Source organism: Artemia sp. Qi Xiang Cuo, chromosome 15 (assembly GCF_049724085.1).
Source record: "Artemia sp. Qi Xiang Cuo chromosome 15, ASM4972408v1, whole genome shotgun sequence".
In the NCBI taxonomy this organism is placed as follows: Eukaryota; Metazoa; Arthropoda; class Branchiopoda; order Anostraca; family Artemiidae; genus Artemia; species Artemia sp. Qi Xiang Cuo.
The window spans coordinates 53,267,178-53,291,487 of record NC_142808.1 but is presented as its reverse complement, the minus strand read 5'-3'; the positions used below and the strand labels follow the sequence as shown (position 1 = coordinate 53,291,487).

Here is a 24,310-nt window from a genome sequence, read left to right as displayed (position 1 = left end):
GCTCGAGTGACAATGGTGCCCTTTGTCCAGTGCCCAAGCTACATTAAAAGGCCAGGTCATAATAAAAGCTCTCAATTTTGGAAGCTCAAGGAGGGGTCTTTGACAATCTTATGACATCAGGGTAATAAATGTTGCAGCGTTCTTAAGTATCTACAGTGGTTTAAGAAATTCGATCACCCCACAAATGATTACCAAAAATATGCACAAATATAACAAATGTAACATTTGGAATATTATAACACTTTTTTCAAAGTTTTGAAGAAAAGCAAAAAAGGCTAAATACCCCTAACTACGCTCGACAGCTATTTTAAAGAAGAAACTCTTTGGAGATTTCCATAGAAATGACCATAGCAGAAGCTTTGAGCCTGGGTGGGGATCAAAGAGGAGTCTTTGAATATTTTGACCACATGTGACTTATTGTTGCAACTTTCTTAAATTTGGTAATTTTTTGTGACCATTTGGAAATCAAAATTTAAACTCAATAACTGATTCTAAGTGTCCTAATGTTTTGCTTGGACTAAAATCGTCGAACTAGTATGAAAATCCCAACATCTTCCTGGTGCTACTTCAGTCCGTTTGTTATTTAATTTAGTTACATTTAAAACAGATTAGCTTTTTATTTTTTACCCAAGAAAATCACTTCATTTTTGTTCATACCGAACAAAACATTAAGTGTTTTTTGTTTCATTGTAATTGAAGTGTTCTCATGTGAAGTGTTCATGATGTATATTTCAATTCGATAAATTTACTCCTTTTAGATGAAGTTTATAATTTGACTGATATTAGGTATTTATGAGTTTATAATTTGGAATGAATCCCCAAAAGAAAAATGAATAACATCCAAAAGAGCCGCCAAAGGCAAAAAAAAACAGCAGTTCAGCCTTAGGCTACATGACATATATTCTATAAAGAAGCCAAAAAAAAAACTTTAAAATGAATTTTTTTTTAATTGTTATTAAAAATCAGTTTTTAATACAAGGAAGGCTTTTCAGGAATCCAAAAGATCAAAAAAAAACCAATCAATATCAACGTCACCCATTTCAACTTTTTTAGAGGTGACAAAACAGATATGGGCCAAGGGCATTATGAAAAAATTAAGCTTCTTAGTTCAAAGTTATATTCGAAGTTTTTATCCAAATAACTGACGAATTTTGTGATACGGTATTTGAAGTTTTGTATGCAGTAATGCTCGATGAAAAAAACTACTAATTTTGATAATTATTTATGTTAAGAATACATAGCTAATAGATACTTCAACTACTCGTATTATGCAAGGGTTCTGAAATGCCACAGCAATTTCGTTTCTACCAGATTTCTACTTCTCTTGATGAATAACGAAGAAGACCAGTTTCCAGCCAGCGACTTGTGAATTTTTGAACTCATGAATAGGCTCGAATCTGTTGCAAATTTAAGCTGTGATTTGAGAAAGACTGATGAAAACATTAATGTTTGCGGTCAACATTGATCGCGCCGGCGGCGCGGCGTGGCGCGCCATTTTTGGCCCCGCCGCCGCCGGTCTTCCCTCATCGGCGCGGCGCCGGGGTCTACATACAACCATTTTGTTCAACATAGTCAAAAATTTAACAACTATGTCTTTCAGGATGACTTAGTCCCTACACTCCCCGGGGGAAGGGCTGCATGTTATGAACTTCGTCTATTGTTTACATATAATATTGGTTATTGGGAAGTAAACAGAAGTTTTCAGGGGGATTTTTTCCGGTAAGGGGGGGGAGATGGGGTAGGGGGTTACGTGGGAGGATCTTTCCATTGGGGAAGAGAATTTTCCATGAAGGGGGGTCGGATTTTCCAGCATTATTTAAGAAACGATCAGAAATAAAATTTAAAAAGCAGTTTTTTCAACTGAAAGTAAGGAGCAACATTAAAACTTCAAACGAACAGAAATTGTTACGCATATGAGGGAGTTCGTCCCCTCGTGAATACCTCATTCTTAACGCTAAATTTTTTTTAGTACTTTCAAAAGAGTTATTTATTCTAATTAAACGGTGTGACTCAGGGGTCATTTTTAAAGAGCTGGAACAACATTCGAACTTTAACGTAAAGAGCGAGGTATTGACGAGGGGGTAAACCACCTCATACGTAATAATTTCTGTTCGTTTTAAGTTTTAATGTTACTCCAGCGGTGTTGCCACAACTTGTAGGAGCTAAAGGATAAGAGATAAAAATTAACGAAATAATCTAATTAACCCACTAACCAACAATCTAATTAATAATCTAATTAACGAAATTGACCCACGAAGAGATAAAAATTTTAGAAAACTAAAAGTCCACTCTAGCTTTAGAAAATTCCAAGAAAACTTAGAAACACAACTTAACTTGTCAAGTGTTGTGTCGGAGAGAGAGCTACTTTTTTTTTATTAAACAAAGCAGAATTTTCTTTTGAATGTCAAGGAAAGGGTAGTTCATAAAAGCTAAGAAAATGTGAAAAATCAGTTCATAAAATATTATTTGAGTCATTTGACAGCTTCGGGAGTTCCCTGTGGTGCTACCAGATTTTATTGGAAACCTTGCTAGACACATGGGACGTATTATTTATATTGCTTAGATTAGCCTATTGTTGGCTTTTAGAACTATTGACACATTTAATACACCCTTTCAAGTTTTACCAAAGTTTTAAGGAAATATCATTCGTATGCTTTGTGACTTAGGGAGCTTCTTGTGGTGGGGTGAACAATTAGCTAATAAGCCCTTTGTCTTTGAGACTATCAATCGACACTGATAAATAATTTTTAAGGCATCGAATGGCCATAAATTAGAAAAATAGTAACATAAAATACAAAACCTTTTTAAATGAAATAAATTTTAACTAAAATTAAAAAATGTGTATGCTGAATAATTTCTCCACCTTTTTTTCTTTTTATTTTGCCAAGTTTGATTTTTTAACTTAGTATACAAATTTGATTTTAACCAAATATTTGAATTCTTATCAAGTTAAGAATTGCTTCCAGTTAAACTAGATTATTCATAACATGGTCATGCATTGGGCATTTAACCGATGTTTTATTTTTAAAACGGAAAATCGAAGTAAAAACTAATCAAATAAAATAAGTAATCAAAAAAGTAAAATAAAGAATGTCTAATAATCTTTGTATGTAATTTGATTATTACCACATCAAGTTCAGGTGTACTTCCTGTGCGACATGCACATGGGTGGGACAGTTAGCAAATATTGGTGTTTTATAAACCAGAAACTTTGTTTCTGGTGTTTTATATTGGTGTTCTATAAACCAGAAACTTTGTTTCTGGTGTTTTATATTGATATTTTACAAACCAGAAACTTTGTTTCTGGTGTTTTATATTGGTGTTTTATAAACCAGAAATATTGGTGTTTCAGAAATATTCTGCTTTTCTAGGTACACTTCCACCATCTCTGCAGCAGTTTTTCTTTCTGTCAGGCTCAGGTAGGTACTCTTCTTTTTTACGTAGCTCTTATCGCAGGTTCATTTTACCTAAGCGATCATCGACAGCAGGTCAGAGGTCTCCTGTTTATCAATCTATTTTACTATGGACCTCCATCCCTCCTGATGTCCCTCTATCTCTTTCTGCAAAGGCACTTTCTCACTGGGTATTTCCAGTATAGTATTTTCCCCTTTTTTCTTTCTTTTTTTTGCATTCCATCCACATTTATATGTCTTTTTTTTCATTCAATATATTTCAAATAATTCTCCTATTTTCTCCTATTAATTCTCCTATTTTCATAAATGTCTCTTATCCAATTTTTTTTTTTTTTTTTTATTTGCTTTATAATATTGTCTTATTTTTTTTGTTGGCCCTTTACAAGCTTATCTTCTTGGGCGTGTATAAATTTTAAGTTTGTAATTGTATTGTTTTTTTTAGTATTAATAAATTGATTGATTGATTGATTATAAACAAGGCATCTCCAACACTCCGAATGTCATCTCCAAAATGTCAGAAAAATCTCCAAGGATTTCGTCAATAGACAAAAAATTGACAACCAAATTTTAATAATATATTTAGCTAGCGCTAATTTAAACCAATCAAAATTTTGACAAAGCCAATGATAAAATTGTACAAACAAGCTGATTGGCTTCACCAATCAACATTTGACAAAGCCAATGATAAAATTGTACAAACAAGCTGATTGGTTAAAATTAGCACTAGCTAAGTCTTAGTAAACTTTCATAGTGAATAGGCCTTTCGTCTAAACCCCTTACCTTTTCTTTTGTCATAAACCTATGGAGTCCAAGTACCCACTGATGCTTCTGTATCCTTTGATTACTGCATAACAGGCCAACTGGACAATGGGAGGGAAGACATTCTGTGTAGCAGACTCTGTTGAGGCAACTCTCAACGCAGCCAATACCACCCGAGGCAGTGGGAGGCTTACACAGACATATGTGGATCTCTTTATCAACAGGTGGTTTCACATCATAGTATACGTCTATAAAATTACAAAATTACATTCACCTACATCTACATAATCTACATAATTACATTCATCTACATAATCTATATAATCTAAATCTAGAAATCTACATTCATCTACATAATTACATCTACAAAATGAGCTGTTTGACATCGTAGCATAAATCTACAAACTTACGTTTCACCTTAAAAAAAATTCTTTTATATCTTGTCCTTTTCTTAAAAACACAGGTGGTTTGACATCTTAGTATAGACCTAAAGAATTACTAATCTAATTAATTAAATTAATCTAAATCTAACAAAATTAATATATATTTTGCCCCTTTCTTAAAAACTCCCGATAGCACACAACCACCACAAGCACCACGTGAGTGAAGTTTCTAGAGAAATATGTAGATATCTTTATCAATGGGTGGTTTGAAATCGCAATATAAATCCACAAATTTATGTATTATCCTAAAAAAATTCTTAATGCTTTGCCCTTTTCCTGAAAACTCCCAATATCACACAACCAGCAAAACCACCGGGCGAGGAATGTTTTTAGTGACGTATGTAGGTATCTTTGTCAATAGGTGGTCTGACACCGTAAAGAAATCCCAAATTTGTATTTTATCCATAAATGAAAGATCTTAAGCCGAACTGGCCAGCCAAGACAAAATAAACCAACAAAAAGAAAAATCTAAATTAAAAAAAAAAAACAAACGAGACTGCGGCCAGTGGAGAGAAAAGAAAATACAAATGCAAAAAAACGCGAATATGTCACCAGTATCACAAACAGGGCGTATTCAGCACGAAAAAAAGAAAAAAAACAAGATAAAAAAAAACAATTGTAAGCTTAAAAACAAATAAAACCACCCCCAAAACATAAAATATACAATTGGTGCAAACTGATCCACATAGGGAAAAGATGCTGTTATGGAGTTACTTTAGTGAGAACACCTGAGCACATGGACGTAGGGAGGGGGGGGCAGGAGGGCAGCTGCCCCCCCCTAGAACTTCAAATTTACATTAGATATGGCTGAAAAAGCAGATGGTTTGGAAAAAGCAGTTGATAAAACTCCATCACACTATCGACTGCCCCCTCCCCTACACAATATGCTGCCTACGCCCATGCCAGAGCAACTGAGGCAAAATAAAAAAAATGGAAATTACATGAACTATTCTGTTGCGAAATAATCATTTTATTGGCTATTATTGAAGCAATTTGTTTTTGTCTAGCAGGTAAAATAGTCCCCTGGGGATTATTTATAATCTTAATTCCCTTATTGACTGTTGATTCACTCTTTAGAAGATTATCATAAATTGGGTCAATATTTAAACTACCTGTATCTCTATTTATCGAAAAGTTAGCAAACATATATTTCTTAATTTCAATGGCTTCTCTCGCCCACTGTGTATACCCCTTATCATTTGAAATAGCTAAGGCCTTATCAAATTTTACAAAATGATCTGGTTGAAACCAAATATGTTCTGCTAAAGCTGAAACAAAAGTTTCTGGAGGCTTGCTTAATTGTAGGGTTTTTTTTCTATTGAATTTCGGTGTTCAATAAACCTTTCAACAAATTGTTGAAAAAAAAATTTATTTTAACAAAATTGTTAAATATTTTTTAATATTTGTAACAATAAAAATTTGTAATACAAAATTTCTAATTGTAACAATATTTTAACAAATTGTTGAAAACAAAAACAAATTTTATTTTGCCTCAGTTGCTCTGGCATGGGCAGTCACTAAAGTAACTCCATATCCATAATAGCATCTTTTCCCTAAGTGGATCAGTTTGCGCCAATTGTTTTTTTTTTTGTTTTATTATTTTTGTATTGTTTGTTGAGTTTTTTTTTTTTTGGTGTGTGTTTTTTGGTTTTATAGCTTTAACTTGTTTTTTTTATCTTGTTCTTCTTCTGTTTTTCGTGCTGAAGACGCCTTGTTTGTGATACAGGCGACATATTCGTGTTTTTTTGCATTTGTCTTTTCTTTTCTCTCCACTGGCCGTAGTCCCGTTTGTTGTTGTTTTTTTTTTTCATTGAGATTTTTCTCTTTGTTGTTTTTTTTTATCCATAAAATTACTATTGTTTGCCCTTTTATTAAAAACTCACAATAGCACACAGCCAGCACAAACACTGTGCGAGGAAGGTTTATAGAAACGTATATAGATATCTTTATCAATGGGTGGTTTGATATCGTAAGAAAAATCCTCAAATTAATGTTTTATCACAAAAAGTCCTTATATTTTGTTCTTTTCTTAAAAAATAATTATAACAAGAACAGAAATACAATTTCGTCGAAACAGGAAAAAAAAGCATATGATAACAGTAGAAACATTTACTAAGTTCAGTGGTCACCACATACAAGAGATCGAAAAAAGAAGTGTTTACGTAACAGCAAAAGGGAAACTTTTGCTGTTACGTGGGAATTCACTGGGAAACACAGACAACATGTTATTCACTGGGAAACATAAAAAAAAAAAATTAAACGGTTTGAGAAATTGCCTGCGTTCAACTTGTTTGAGAAATGACAATGTCACAGCGAATGAGATGAACATTCTTTAGATAATTTCTTTTTTCTTATTCCAGTGGCGTCAATTGAGGGAGGGGAAGGCAGAGGGCAACCACCACCACGTTTTTTTGCACCTCGTTCAAGATTAAAAAAAAAAAAATTAGTTATTTTTTCTTATAGAAAATGGTATTTTTGGTTTCTAATTTTTAATCCAATGAAATTTTAATATTATGCGCTTAATTTTAGGCTTAGACATAATCAATGTTTTTGATGGGTATTATTTGAATCAAAACTGTGTTCCACTATACTGCAAACTCGGTGCAGCGCTAAACTATCAGAGGTACTGATCGAAAAAAAATCACAAAAATTGGAAAGTTATACGGAAGACAATGGTAAGCACGCTAGACATGAAATCCTTTGTCCGAGAGGACAGGGGTTCGAGTCCTGGTGTCACTGCTTTTTTGTTAAGAAAGGGGGGTTAGTGGTGTGACGCTGTAATCTCAGTAAGAGATTTATCTTAAATGGATTTTGTTTTAGTATTCTTTTACAAGAGTTTCCTGTATTATTCTATATATATATATATATATATATATATATATATATATATATTTATATATATATATATATATATATATATATATATATATATATATATATATATATATATATATATATATATTTATATATTTATATATTTATATATATATATATATATATATATATATATATATATATATATATATATATATATATATATATATATATATATATATATATATATATATCCGCGTTGTTTCGCATTTGTCTTTTCTTTTCTCTCCACTGGCCGTAGTCCCGTTTGTTGTTTTTTTTTTTTCATTTAGATTTTTGTCTTTTTTGTTTTTTTTTATCCATAAAATTACAATTGTTTGCCCTTTTATTAAAAACTCACAATAGCACACAGCCAGCACAAACACTGTGCGAGGAAGGTTTATAGAAACGTATATAGATATCTTTATCAATGGGTGGTTTGATATCGTAAGAAAAATCCTCAAATTAATGTTTTATCACAAAAAGTCCTTATATTTTGTTCTTTTCTTAAAAAATAATTATAACAAGAACAGAAATACAATTTCGTCGAAACAGGAAAAAAAAGCATATGATAACAGTAGAAACATTTACTAAGTTCAGTGGTCACCAAATACAAGAGATCGAAAAAAGAAGTGTTTACGTAACAGCAAAAGGGAAACTTTTGCTGTTACGTGGGAATTCACTGGGAAACACATAAAACCTGTTATTCACTGGGAAACAAAAAAAAAATTAAACGGTTTGAGAAATTGCCTGCGTTCAACTTGTTTGAGAAATGACAATGTCACAGCGAATGAGATGAACTTTCTTTAGATAATTTCTTTTTTCTTCTTCCAGTGGCGTCAATTGAGGGAGGGGAAGGCAGAGGACAACCACCACCACGTTTTTTTGCACCTCGTTCAAGATTAAAAAAAAAAATTTAGTTATTTTTTCTTATAGAAAATGGTATTTTTGGTTTCTAATTTTTAATCCAATGAAATTTTAATATTATGCGCTTAATTTTAGGCTAAGACATAATCAATGTTTTTGATGGGTATTATTTGAATCAAAACTGTGTTCCACTATACTGCAAACTCGGTGCAGCGCTAAACTATCAGAGGTACTGATCGAAAAAAATCCCAAAAATTGGAAAGTTATACGGAAGACAATGGTAAGCACGCTAGACATGAAATCCTTTGTCCGAGAGGACAGGGGTTCGAGTCCTGGTGTCACTGCTTTTTTGTTAAGAAAGGGGGGTTACTGGTGTGACGCTGTAATCTCAGTAAGAGATTTATCTTAAATGGATTTTGTTCTAGTATTCTTTTACAAGAGCTTCCTGTATTATTCTATATATATATATATATATATATATATATATATATATATATATATATATATATATATATATATATATATATATATATATATATATATATATATATATATATATATATAATATAATATATATATATATATATATATATATATATATATATATATATATATATATATATATATATATATATATATATATATATATATATATATATATATATATATATATATATATATATATATATATATATATATATATATATATATATATATATATATATATATATATATATAAAAATATATATATATATAAAAATATATATATATATATATATATATATATATATATATATATATATATATATATATATATATACAACAGAGAAGAAATGAAACCTAAAACGAAGCGAAAATAAAATGACTAATCAACAAAGAAAACAAAGATATTGATCATATGATCAGAAAGCATAGAGATACATCATACAAATGCTGCTACACTTGATTAAATAAATTTAAAGAATTATTTATTTATTTATTTAATCATTATTTATTTATTTAATATTTAAATCTACACTTGATTAAATAAATTTAAAGAATTATTTATTTATTTATTTAATCATTATTTATGTATTTATTTAATCATTATTTATTTATTTAATATTTAAATCTACACTTGATTAAATAAATTTAAAGAATTATTTATTTATTTATTTAATCATTATTTATGTATTTATTTAATCATTATTTATTTATTTAATATTTAAATCTACACTTGATTAAATAAATTTAAAGAATTATTTATTTATTTATTTAATCATTATTTATGTATTTATTTAATCATTATTTATTTATTTAATATTTAAATCTACACTTGATTAAATAAATTTAAAGAATTATTTATTTATTTATTTAATCATTATTTATTTATTTAGTATTTAAATCTACACTTGATTAAATGATTTAAAGAATCATTCTTTAAAGTAACTCTAATCCTTCGTCAAAACCAAGCGTATACAGCGAATGGCTTCTTTCTTGCTTAAGTTCGTTATTTTTTTTTCTGTCATTTTTTCAGTGTTGCATTTTATTTTCTGTTTCATAATTTTAAAGTACTTACGTGTTAGACAAACAACACTCAAGAAGTCCGCTCGTTTTATCTGAGGAAAACCGGTTTGACTGTCTGCAATTGGTTATAATTAGCTTTGACTCAATGAGAAAAACTACGATACTAGTATATTTTAATAAAATATTTAATATATAGTTATGGTTTAATATATAGTTGGGTGGTTAGGGTTACAGTTTAGGTATTTAATGTACTAGGCGGCCTGCTTTCCAAAATTCTCTGTTATAGTTTCGATAACTGTGGAACTAAAGTATTATATTTCGATCATATTTTGGTATATTTCATTATGATTAAGCTGAATTCACTTCTTGAGTGTGGTAGGGCTAAGACGTAAGAACCTAATTTGGTTTGGTTTGAGTTAATAAAACGACTTCCAAATATCAGGGTAAGCAGAGATGGAAATGATGGTCAGTAGAGAGAATAAAGGTCTGGGGGAGGGGTCTACTCCCTACCCTATAGCAATTGAAGTGCCTACTTCAATATATTTATTTAAAAAACATATTTATGTAATACCTCCATGGATATTTTTTTTATTTCTATTTTTTTCTCGGAAACTGTGTTTTTTTTTTGTCCACAGTCTTTTTTAAAACATTACATCCGATTGTCTATATTTTCATTTGCTTAATCCTGTAAAAGGAAAGGCAGTGGCGTCAATAAGAAATTATTTACGAACAGAACTAAGATGGGTCCAGAGGGCAAGTCTTCCTCAATGTCTCCAAAGATAATAAGAAACTATAGGAAATAAATGAAAAAATAAGGCACAATGAAACAAGGAAAAGGAAAAAACATACTATTCCTTATCTTCTTATAAGACCACGATGATACGGGTTTCCTGGGTAGAGTTCCTTCCCTTTTCATCGACCAACATTCATATGATAAGTGATAATCCAATTTTCTTGAGCAGAGCCATCTAGTGGAATGTAATGGAAGAGGAAGCAAGCCGCTTGAATGGTCAGTTGCGTCACTAGATACGAGTTTAGAGGGAGATTCGGACAATCGCCTTCTAGATCTTAAAAAGAGATAAAGCAGTTTCAGATGATGTATTCTGTATTTGATGGTCATCTGCTGGAGATGATCACTAAATATCCAGTTTTAAACTTGTTTTATATAACCCACTTATTTTTTTTATTTATTTTTTTTTTTTTTTAATAGATTTAATCTTCTGTTTATGTGGGGTTACTTTCATCCGTTCCCGTTAGAATCAGTTCATATTAGTGATTCAGACAATAACACAAAAACAATTGAAGGCTCTTTCCCTCTCTTTATCCCTTATTTTATTTTTTTCAGTATAATGTTAATTTTTGTTTATTAAAAATAGTGCTAATTTTACTACAAAGGGGAGTCAACAGATCATTCTTGAGGATAGACTGATGCAGTCTATCCTCAGTAGGCTACATATCAGTTAGAATTAGATCATATTAGTGATTCAGACAATCACACAAAAACAATTTAAGGCTTTTTCCCTCTCTTTATCCCTTTTTTATTTTTTCTGTACAATGTTAATTTTTGTTTATTAAAGATAGTGCTAATTCTACTACAAAGGGGAGTGACTTTCTTTTACTTGGATTCTACAATCCCCCTCCTCCCAAAAAATAGAAATAATAGAGAGAAATTCTCTCCAAGAAGGGACTATCTAAGGAATAACCACACCAATATTGAGCTTGCATATAATTAACTAAAAAAACAAGTTTTTTTAACTGAAAGTAAGGAACGACGTTAAAACTTAAAACTAAAAGAAATTATTCCGTATATGAAAGGGGCTGTCCCCTCCTCAACGCCTCGCTCTTTACGCTAAAGTTTTTTATTGTCTTAAAAAAGAGGCGTGAGAAAGTCAAAATTTAGCGTAAAGATCGAGGTGTTGAGGAGGGGACAGCCCCTTTCATATACGGAATAATTTCTGTTCGTTTTAAGTTTTAACATCGTTCTTTACTTTCAGTTAAAAAAAAAATGTTTTTTTTATTTAATTTTTAAACATTTTGAATTAATACAGGTTTTGATTTTGCCTCGCCGTACATGAATAATTAAAACAAAATTTGCATATTAACTTTAGTTTTATTTGGTTAAATGGCTTTCTCGAAACTTGTTTAATTTTATTTACAAACGTTTTTATTAGTAATAAATACACGTAACTTACGAATTAACTTACATTAACAAACTTCTATATTCATAGATTTTTAATACGTATATTAGGGGGTTCGCCCCCTAGTCAATACATTGCTCTTTAAGCTAAAATTTGAATTTCGTTCCAATTATTTAAAAATGACCCCTTAATCAAAAAGGCCGTTAATTAGAATAAATAGCTCTAATGAAAGTACTAAAACATCTTTGGTTTAAAGAGCGATGTATTGACTAGGGGGTGAACCCAATCATATACGTAATATTTTCTGTTCGTTTTAAGTTTTGATGTTGCTCCTTACTTTCAGTTGATAAACTTGTTTTTTTATTTAATTTCTGATCTTTTTCTTTAATAATGATGGAAATCCGGCGCGCCCTTCATAGCAATGTCCCTTCCCCCATGAAAACTTCCTTCATGGAAAGATCCTCCCATATAACTCCCGACCCACCCCCCACATACCAGAAACAATCTCCCCTGAAAACGTCTGTATACTTCCCAATAACCAATACTATATGTTAACAATGGGTAAAGGTCATAACTTTCAGCCCTCCTCCCGGGGACTTCGGGGGATTAAGTCATCCTAAAAGACATACTTATATATTTTCGACCATGCTGAACAAAATGGCTATCTCAAAATTTTGATAGGGTGACTTTAGGAAAAAAATGAGCGTGGGAGGGGGCCTAGTTGCCCTCCATTTTTTGGTCACTTAAAAGGGCACTAGAACTTTTAATTTCCGTTCCAATGAGCCCTCCCACGATATTCTAGGAGCACTGAGTCGATACGATCACCCCTGGAAAAAAATAAAATAAAATAAAATAAAATAAACACGCATCTGTGATCTTTCTTCTGGCAAAAGATACAAAATTCCACATTTTTGTAGATAGGTGCTTGAAACTTCTACAGTAGGGTTCTCTTATACACTAAATATGATGGTGTGATTTTCATTAAGATTCTATAGCTTCTTTCCCCCTTTTTTTCTAAAATCAGCCACATTTTCTCAGGTGCGTAATTTTTGATGGGTAAGACAAAACTTGATGACACTTATATATTTGAAATCAGCATTAAAATCTGATTCTTTTTATGTGTCTATTGGTATCAAAATTCCGTTTTTTAGAATTTCGGTTACCATTGAGCCGGGTCGCTCCTTACTTACAGTTCGTTCCCACGAACTGTTTGAAACAAATACCAGGACGGTGAGATCACACCTCCTAACAAATCAATTTATACTAAATCACATTTTTTATAAGTATCCCTCCCGGACAAAGGAGGAGTTCATCTCTTGCGCAAAGACTAAATCCCCTCCTCCCTCTAGATGCCAATTAAACCTAAAAATACATAAAATATAAAGTATAAAAACATATAAAATAAAATATAAATATTAATATAAAACTATATTTTATAAAATATTATTTTTAATATATAAAAATATAAAAAATATATAATTATATAAAATATAAATATAGAAAAATACATAAAGTGTATAAAAATATAATTCCATTAAGTTTATATTAATTAAATGCAGTAGCAACCAGTTTTTTATCACTTTTCAGTATTTTTTTTAACCTGTTTTTAAATTCTTTGTTATTAATTTTAATTTAATCGATTTAACTAATTTAATTTAATCAATTAAAGTTATTTAATTTAATGTAGGCCGTGGTTCGTCCTTTACTAACTGCGCGAGAAGAATTTTGCATCAGTATTTTCTCTTTCATTATTAGTATTCCAGCAGCTTTGTGAAGAAAAGATTTGATTAGCAAAGGCAGGTAGAACTCTAAAAAGAATACCTCGATTACTAATGTATTGTCAATTAGCACTTAATAAATGGATGCAGCCTTCAGAACAACAACTACTACTATTTCTAACAGCCCACCTGCAGGCAGCAAAGCTCCAAAGGTACCTCCTCCGCCCAAATCTATTCAAAGATTCAAACATTTTGCTTACAATTCTGAACATTTTCTAAACATTCTATACATTTTCCAAATTCCTACTTAATTAAGCTACTTGAACTTCAAAACACCCACACCGGCTCCTTCTACTAAATCCTCGTAGTGGGCTCCCTCCCGTAACTTTCCTGCTTACTCTAAATATTTTTCAACCCAATCGAGGATTGGGCTAAAGGCCATCGATGTATTCCAGACGAAGAGTCTGAGAAGGATCGAAGGTCTAAGGTGGTTTGATTTCATGAGTATTGAGAAGCTACTGTAGCTCACCAAGCAGGTGAGCTACACCTGCTCACCTTTGACCCTACGGAAGCCGATTGGAAGCCACCCCGCGGCTGACCAAAGAAGCGATAGTCCGACAGCCTATCCGAGTTTCAGGCGATGACAAACATCAGACCGAGCGAAGCACAAATGCTCGCAATGGACCGAAGTCACGTAGACGTCACTCTCTACGCCGAACAGCACCCGGCAGGAGACCTAAGTAAAGTAAAGTAGGCAATCGAGGATGAGTCGTCCTAACCGAGTGGTTAGCGCTACCCCCGATTCTGAGGTCAGGGTGTCGCTGGTTATTTGGTTTGGAACGGGGGTCAGTGGTGTGACCCTGTACGATCAGCCAGAGTTGACCCAACTCTAAATGGATACCTGGAGAAGTCTGGGGGGAGAACATGGGAAGCGTAGGATGATATGGGCCCAACCCTGTCCAGCCGAAGGCATAAAATAAGGAGATTGGTACCTGCACAACGCTTACCATTGGTCAGCATGCGAAAGTTTTAATTTTTTTTCTAAGAGGATGTTCTGTTTCTCGTTTGGCCCAATTTTGATTTCTAAAAGACCCAGGTTTTGGCCTACCTTTCTAGGTTTTTGACCTACAGTTTTTGGCCTGGCTTTTTTTTTGCCTTTTTTGGTTTTTGACCAATAATTTTTGGCCTACCTTTTTTGATTTTTGACCTACAATCATTGGCCTTCCTTTTGTGGCCCAGTTTTTGGCCTGTCTTTTTGGCCCAGTTTTTGGCCTACCTATTTTGGTTTTTGACCTACAATTTTTGGCCTACTTTTTTTGGTTTTTGACCTACAATTTTTGTGAATACCTTTTCTGGTTTTTGAACTACAATTTTTGGCCAACCTTTTTTTGCTTTTTGACCTACAATTTTTGGCCTAACTTTTTTGGTTTTTGACCTACAGTTTTTGGCCTGCCTTTTTTTTGGCCTTTTTTGGTTTTTGAACTACAATTTTTAGCCGACCTTTTTTGCTTTTTGACCAACAATTTTTGGCCCACCTTTTTGGTTTTTAACCTGCAATTTTTGGCCTACCTTTTTTGGTTTTTGACCTACAATTTTTGGCCTATAGTCCTTTAACCACAAAGACTCAATTGAAAAGATAATTCCTTTCTTTCATAGGCAATTGTTTGATATACAGTCCTGCTAAACAACTACCATAAATATCCTTAAATAATTCCTCAGGAAAACATAGTCCTTCAGCTTTTAGCCACTTCCCTCGTAAAATGCCTTTCTCTCATATGATACTAGGAATACCGTAGTTGTATCAAAATACCACACATGCCCCCTTTACAATCCGTTATTTAGCTCCAGAAATCTCGAATATAATTCCTAATGGCATTCCCGGGCTGAGCACATTGGTTTATTTTAAAATCGACTAAAGAAGCATTTTTTGAATGATGAAATATAAATAATTATTGAATATTTCTATATAAAAAAAGAACGGAGAGAGTATATACATTTTTTCATAATAATTAACACCAAAATTAACACTTTAAAATACATTAAAAAATGGTAACTCATAGGTGTAACTATTTTTGATTACTTTTAACGGTAAAAGTTTATTGCAAAATATGGGAATTTTAAAAAATGGCCTGAAAACCCTCAAAAATCGTCTCGGATCAAAATGAAAATTCCGCCATTGGAATCGCCAATATCAAGAACCTCATTCGGGGATGACTAAATCAGTGGCGTAATTTCATCAAAATCATGGGGGGGAGGGGGCAAAGTTGGAGCCAATTTTTGAATTAAGTGAAAATGATTGTAAAAACTGAAAAATAAACGCAATAAAGGCATAAAGGCACTATATAGAACTATAAAGATGCTTTATAGTACTATAAAAGTAAAAATAAACTAAAGAAAACTGATTCGCTTCTGTTGATGCTTAAATTATGCAGGCTTATCTTAGTTTTGACACGATTTTTGGAGGAATGAAATTTCATCTGAGTGGGGAGGGGCAAACTGGGGTCTGGGAGAGGCAGTTGCCCCCTCCCGATAGCAAATTACGCCCCTAGACTCAACCCCTCCCCCTATCCTTAAAGAACAAGGGAAATCAATTTTTTGTCAGGTTATCCCTGACGTGTCTTCTTTTTCTTCGTTATTTTTTCTTCTTTTTTCTTCAGCCTCAGAAGAGCATTGGAACAACATAGAGAGACCTGTTTAAGGATTTATTTGAAAAGCAACTGCCATATCTAGTGCCTTTAGTAAGCATATAAGCTTAATTATTAAATTTAATTTCTACTTGTTTTGGAATTTGAATTTACGATTTTTATAATAATTTTATGAATAATTTTCAGAGGTTTTCAATGCTATATGAAAATAGAAGGAAACCAAGCTGAAGGTTTTAAACCAACGTTTAAAATTTGAAGGAAATCAAACTGATGACAAGGGAAAGATGAGAAGGATAACATTAGCAATGTTTTCCTCAGGGATGGGGGGGGGGTATGGCTACGAAAAACATGTACAAACAGATTTATTATGTGGGAAAGCTAGAGATTTGTGAGAGTGTTGTCTCTTCCCCAGGCCTTCCTGAAGTCAGCTTCTCTTTTGAAGTTTCCTTTTGAAGTCAGCTTCTCTTTTGAACCTGACTTCAAGAGAAGCTTCTCTTTTGAAGTCACCCCCCTTTTAATATCAAATCCCAAGTAAGTGCATATTCCATAAAAGGCTCAATTACAACATTTTTGTTTTCCACTATAATTCGTAGTTGTGTAAGCCGTATCCAGGGTGGAGTCAACGAATTCAAATCCCATCCCCCATAAAAACATAAGAAAATTTGATACGTTTAAAAACAAAAACCTCCAAAAAATACCACTTCTCAGTGGTATTTTTTTACCACCTACCAATATATACCAAAACCTACCAATTCCCCAATCCTGGGAGAATTTTGCAATCCAGATGAAAATTCTGGGTGTGTATGCAAAGTTTTAGAGGGTTTACAAATTTGGATTGTACAATAAGACAAAAAAAAAGCAATAGTATAAAGAAAACTTGTTAAAAGCATGTAGAGTTGGATCAAAACTTGAAAGAAACGGAAATTATACCGTATACGAAGAAAAGTGGGGGGGCTCTTTTTTCTACCTCACTCTCGTTTAGACATTTCGTGGTAACTACTTTCAAGCGAGGAGAGACTCGGTTCAATAGAAACCGGAACTATAAAAAAAATGGCTTTTATTTTGATTCCACATTATATAACAAGCAATAAATTTAATGTTGCATATTACAAAAAACAAGCCTGAGATGAAGCACTTGTTGGGCTGGTGTACGGTTTATGGTGTACGGTTTATGGTGTATAGTGTATGGACTGGTGTATAACAATCAATAAATTTAATGTTGCATATTACAAACTACGATCCTGAGATGAAGTACTTGTTAGACTGGTGTATCGTTTTTCCTTTCAGTTGGATTTTTTTTGTGAGACTTTTTCTTATATGCAAGGGTTTTGCACCCCTTTGTCTGATGACTTACTGAGTTCAGACACACTAGTTTTTCGTCATCACTTCTCCTTTAGACACGGCATAATCCAAAATCTCACTGAAACAAGATTTTTCCAACATTTTTTTCAAATTCTAAAAAATTAATTAAGTTTTTTTTTACAAAATATAATAGAAAATATGGCAATTATTTTTCATTCCCAAAAAATAGAACAAAAAGGCCACTAAAAAAAGCCAATAGAATCAGACCATCGAACAGATATAAATCCAGTCTATACCAAGGATAATTGCAGAGACACAAGGAATACCTGTTTTACTTTCTTTGCCTTTTTTCGTGTATATATAAATAAAAAGTAATTATCTCACACAGACCATCGAATAGAAATAAATCCGGTCTATACCAAGGATGATTGAAGGGACGTTTGTAATGCCCGTTTTTTATTCTTTTCAATTTCTTTTTCAGTCTATTCTTTTCAATTTCTTTCTCCTTCCAATTTCTCTTTCTGCGACTCCTCCTTACTAACCATTTCTTTTTCTTTTCTCATCTTCTTTTGATCCATCTTTTTACCATTGTCAACTTCAGTATCAATAATTTCAACTGACTCCTTCAAGGATGAAGCATTAACAGTAGTGTCTTCAGCAGCTCCAATCTCCTCGTTTTAGTATCAACGGTTTATCAACGGTTTTCAGATTACCGCTATCCACTTGAGGCTCCTCCTTCAAGGATGAAGCATTAACAGTAGTGTCTTCAGCAGCTCCAATCTCCTCGTTTTAGTATCAACGGTTTTCAGATTACCGCTATCCACTTGAGGCTCCTCCTTTAAAGCTGAAGCATTAACAGTAGGATCTTCAGCTGTTCCAACCAACTCCTTCACAGTATATGGTTCATTGATTTCTTTCCTAGGATGAGAGTTAAGCTCGTTTTTATCTTCTGCTAAACCTTTATCCATTTTGGATGCTCTATACTTTTTAATATACCACCAGACTGATCCTTCAACACATGCAAATCCAAAAGCCAACGCTTGAAATACGAATTATATCCATTATATGCATAAGAGATATCCTTTTTAACTTATTACTAAAACCCGTAGAATTGCTTTATTACAAAGCAAAAATGACGCCATAGTTGACGTGACGTATATACCAGGAATAACGTCATTCAAATGGTACTGCTATAATTTGGGTAAAAGGAGAAATTAGATTGACGGTACCAAAATACAGCTGAGGAATCACCCCATTCCAAACGGTAATAAACAATAAGTAAGGAGCGATGCGGCTCAATAGTAACCGAAACTCTAAAAAACGGAGCCTTAATAAAAATACATACTTCAAAATAATGGAATTTTTATGCTTAATTCAAAATATATGAAATCCATCAAGAGATGGATTTCATATTTTTTTTTGTCGTTTTTTATATTTATTTTCGTTGTTTATAAGTGATGCTCACAGTATGTAATTTGTGTTATATGAGACAAGCCTATGACTTATTCCATTTCTGATTAACATAAATAAAACAAAAATAATGTTACCCATCAAAAGTTACAAGCCTGAGGAAATTTGCCCAAATTTTGAACAAGGGGAGAAACGCCCCCCAAACATCAAGTGATCTTAATGAAAATCACGCCATCATATTCATCGCATCCGAGAACCCTAATGTAGAGGTTTCAACCTCCTATACATAGAACTGTGAACTTTTGTGTTTATTTGTTTGTTTTCCCCAGGGGTGATTATATCAAGCGACTGATCATAGAAGATTGAGAAAGGGCTCAATTGACCAGCAAATTAAAAGTTCTAGTGCCATTTTTAAGAGCCAAAAATATCGAAGGGCAGCTATCCTTCCTCCCAAACCCCTGTTTTCTCCAAAGTCACCTGATCAAAATTTTGATATAGCCATTTTGTTTAGCATAGTCGAAAGATCTGATAACTATGTCTTTGAGGATGACTTGACTGCCCACAGTCCTCATATGAAGGACTATTTTTCTTGTTTATTTTTTGATCGTTTTTAAATAATGCCAGAAAATGTGGTTTCATCTCCACGAAAAATCCCTTTTCCCCAAGGTATAGTCTTTAGACAATTCAATTCTGGTGAAAATTAACACCAACAATTACCCTTAACATTTCCACGCGTAAAATTGAGTCAGCAAAGAGAAAGCAAGACATAAGAAGAATTTCGTATTGGAATTCTGGCAAATTCCCCCAGTGTAAAATTTCCCCTGATAGATTCACTCCCTGGAAACTTCCCTCCATATGAAAAATTCTCCCCCGCCATACCTGAAAAATGTACGCATACTTCCTAATAACAAATACTATACGTAAACAATAAGCAAGTTTTATAACTTAAAGACCTTTCCCCAGGGGATGGGAGGGGTTATGGTATCACCAAAGGTATGTTTATTCGGCTTTTCAACTATGCTGAACAAAATGGTTATCTCAAAATTTTGAAGACTATTTTGAGAAAAAAAATGCATGGGAGGGGGCCTAGTTGCCCTCCAATGTTTTAGGTCCCTTAAAGAGCACTAGAACTTTTATTTTCTGTTCAAATGAGCCCTCTCCCGATTTTCTAGGACCATTTGTTCAAAACGATCAACCCTGAAAAAAAAAATAAACACACATCCGTGATCTTTCTTCTGGCAAAAAAAAAAATACAAAATTCAACATTTTTGCAGATAGGAGTTTGAAACCAGTTCAGTAAAAACTGTAAGTAAACCTGCAAAATTTCGTTTTTTAGAGTTTCGATTACTATTGAGCCGGGTTGCTCTTTACTAACAGTTCATGGTAACGAACTGTTTGAAAACCAAAATTTCGGCATTGAACTTTTTAATCGAAATCGTGACAAAATTGTTATTTCAAAATGGGCAAAAATGACAAAATATTGTCAGGTGAAGTTCAAATGAGATACAGGTGAAGTTCAGGTGAAGTTCAAATGAGATAAGGCTCAAGGTCGATAAACAGGCACTTCCAGGAACAACGAATTGTGCAGCTAATTGGGGACTCCTTTCCCTACCAACAAAGGTCGGCACAGTTTAAGCTTAGGACTGGGGGTGGTGGTGGGGGGGGGGGGTTGGTGGCACATGAGAGGCATTTAATATACCTCTACTTCTCAAATCTACCAGATATGACACTCTGGTTTTTATACCAATCTGAGGGAGTGGGATTCCTCCAATCTACCGTGTGTGCAGGAATATACATAGTATCTTATTTACATTCCAGTGCCCCCCTAGTGGCGAAAAGAGGAAATAAAATTATCGGGGTTTTCAAATGGAGGATTGGAAACTTTCGATTTGGAATTTGTTAAAGGGGTTTCGAGGTCTTTTCGAAATTCTCATAAATTTGTTGTCGCAGCAAACCTTTACTATTAAGATGAACCAAAATGAGACTTTCCCTTCTTGGATTAGCATTAAACGAAAATATTTCCTCACTAAACATTTATTTCAGAAACAAGTTTTCAGACTTTCGGTTTCTCTTGGCTTTGTTTTTACCAGGTTTTGCCAGGATTTATTTGAAAGAGAACTGCCATATTTAGTGTCTTTAGTAAGCATTTAACATTGATTATTACATTTAATTTGTATTTGTTTTGGAATCAATTAATTTATCTACATCCCTATCTACTATCTTTAAGTTTGATGTGATTATTTATTTTTATTTTAAGATTTACTGTATCCGAGAACACTACTGTAGAGTTTTTCTTTTCAGGGGTGACCATAACGGACAAGTGATCCTAGAAGATCGAGAGAGGACTAATTTGGTAGGAAACCAAAAGTTATAGGGCCCTTATTAAGAGGTCAGAAATACTGGAGGGCAGCTAGCCCCCTTAAATGCCCCTTTTTTACCCAAAATCCCCCTATCAAAATTTTTGACATATCCATTTTGTTTAGCAGGGTCGACAGATCTGATAACAATCTCTTTGAGGAGACTTGACCCCCCACAGTCCCCAGAGGAAGGACTGCAAGCTATGAGCATTGCCCATTGTTTACATATAGTATTCGTTATCGGGATATATACAGACATTTTTTGAGTGGTGGGGGTTTCTAGGAGGGGGGATAGGTTGGAGGACCTTTCCATAGAGGAATTTGTTTAGGGGGAGGGAAAAACTCCATGGATAAGGAGCCAGAGTTCTCGGCATTATTTAAAAAAACTACCAGAAACTAAATAAAAAAACAAGTCCTTTTCAACGGAAAGTAAGGAGCAACATCAGAACTTAAAACAAACAGAAATTACGCATATGACAGTGGTTGCCCTTCCTCTAAACCTCGCTCTTTACGCGAGTATCCTGCTCCTGCTAGTCTTCGGTTTACAGCAGGTTAGCTGTAAACATAATCAATAAGGTTAGCTGTCTTACCATCATGTGAATACCATATTAAATTATGGGCCACTGTACGACTATGTATTTTTTATACTTTTTATAGTCATTTCAAATTTGACTGGAAAGGAAATGAGACAATCCTCTTTCTTTTAGAAAAGGGAAAGGGAAAAAATAGAGATAAAGATAACAGATAGAGATAGAGTACAGATAAATATTTCAAGGGTAAAAAATGTACTCTTATTTCATTGCTTTACGTCACTGACGCATTTCCTTAAGCCTATCATATTATTCCTTGTCATCTATGACATAATCAACCCCTTCTCTTTAAAGCATATGGTGGAAAATTTAAGCCAATATAAATGGCTGTTTTTTAATTTCAGTAACTTTAGAAGGAGTTGCCTGAGCCAAGCAGGCTTGAAATTGAGACAAGAGAGGAGGTTGACAATTAACAATCGCTTTCTAAAGCTAAATAAGGTGAGCGGAGGAGGATTGTGGAAGTTTCAGATCACTGTAATTTTTTATGGCGATTCCAAAAGCAGCTCAATGAAGAAACATTTTTATTCGCATCATCAATATTGTTTGCGTAGTTAGTTCAGAGGAATAATCAGGATCTAGGACATTCTTTTTCGTCCTGGCACACCCCTAGGATAATTCTTTTTTCCAACTTCATGGGCAGACTAGCAGATTGAGTTGAACAGCTTTTTAAAAAAGGTTATGCATTTGTATTGTTTAGTTGCAGTTCAATGATCAACGAAAGGAATTGACGAGTTAAATTCCGATTGGGTCTTGTTGTGCGAAAATTTTACCCAGTAATAGTATTGCAGCCCCACCCCCTTCTGAAATTCCTTTCCGACTCGTAAAAACGTATAAAAATACTAACAATTTTTTGATAAGTTTTTGAATTTTCTTTTGTACCCCCCCCCCCCCCGAAAAAATCTTGGATACGGATCTGGTCTCTTAATCTCCCATTAGAACATTTCAGTGAGGTCATCTGTACAAAGCTTTAAGAGATACGATGGTAGATGTTAGTGCGACATGGAATAAATGGTCGAAGGGCAAAGGGCCCATGCCGTTTTTAGATTCCTTCCTTCCAAAGACATCCAATCAAAATTTTGAAGCAACCATCTTGTTAAAATAGTCTAACGATTCAATAAGTATGTCTCCAGGGATGACATAACCACCGACCGCCCGCGGGGAAGAGTTGTAAGTTATGTAAGTTATTGGGAAAAGAGGCAATATGTCCATGCTGGTTGTTAAAAGGGCTTATCAGCAATATCTCAGCAACGGCTGAGGTATTAAGTTGTAACTTTCACGGTATTTTTCAGGGAATATTGGATAGTGACCGAAGGGCAGACAGCTTCGTCCCCATGCCCTTTTTAGATGCCCCCTCTCATCAACAGGGATCGAACTTTTGAAAAACGCACTAGAACATTTTATTGTAACAAAACCGGAAATACCTTCATCGAGCCTTTAATTGAAATTTTCATTCCAAAATGAAATTTTCCATTCCAAAAATTGAAATTTTCATTCAAAATTGTCTTTCCGAAATGTGCAAAAACAAAACATTATCAGGTGACGTCCAAATAAGGCAATTGTGGGCAATTGTGGGCGATAAGGCAATTGTGCAGGCAATGCAGACACAATTATGTAGGCACAGATAGCACAGGGACAATTGTGCAGATAGGAAATAAATAGCAAATGCCTATTAAACTAAATCAATCCAGGATTACCACTCCACTAATGGTGTAAACTGTCCTTTCCCTGCCAACACAGGTCTGCACAGTGCAAACCCAGGGTGAGGGGCAAACATGAAAGAGGCATTTATATGCCTCTACTTCACAAACTTCCCGGATACGATCATTTGGCCTTTATACCAATCTAAGGAAGGGGGATTCCCCCTACCTTAGATTGTGTGCAGGCATATACACAGCATCTTATTTATATTCCAGTGTCCCATTAGTAACGGAAAAAATAAAGTGACATTCTTGGGGTTTTCGAATGGAAGGTTGAAAACTTCCCATTAAGAATTTTCAACCATACTGACTCCAATGAGCCAGTTTTCATTTCAATTCTTCGCCAATTACGAAGGGTTTCAAGCTCTTTTCAAAATCTTCATAAATTTGCTTCCGCAGCAAACCTTTACTATTAAGATGAACCAAAATGAGAGTTTCCGTTCCTAAATCAGCATTAAACGAAAATATTTTCGATATGACTGACACATTCTATCCCAACTTTAGCATCTTTTGGCATAGTCATGAAAGATTGTAAATAATAATCACAAAAAAATCATATAGCAGTTGTGACTTAACCTAAGCCAACGCTTTTGCAAATACACCTCCTCCACT

General features: G+C 33.5%; 1 protein-coding gene across 1 annotated transcript in view; it reads right to left on the bottom strand.

The window, feature by feature from the left end:
* ash1 (histone-lysine N-methyltransferase ash1) overlaps nt 1–24,310 on the bottom strand; it is a 175,436-nt gene that overhangs the window by 60,760 nt on the left and 90,366 nt on the right. The window contains exons 7-8 of the mRNA XM_089101909.1: nt 10,691–10,908; nt 4,194–4,420 (exon numbers count right to left, since the gene is read on the bottom strand). Coding sequence (XP_088958035.1) covers nt 4,194–4,420; nt 10,691–10,908 — 445 coding nt within the window. The remainder of the gene's footprint in view (nt 1–4,193; nt 4,421–10,690; nt 10,909–24,310) is intronic.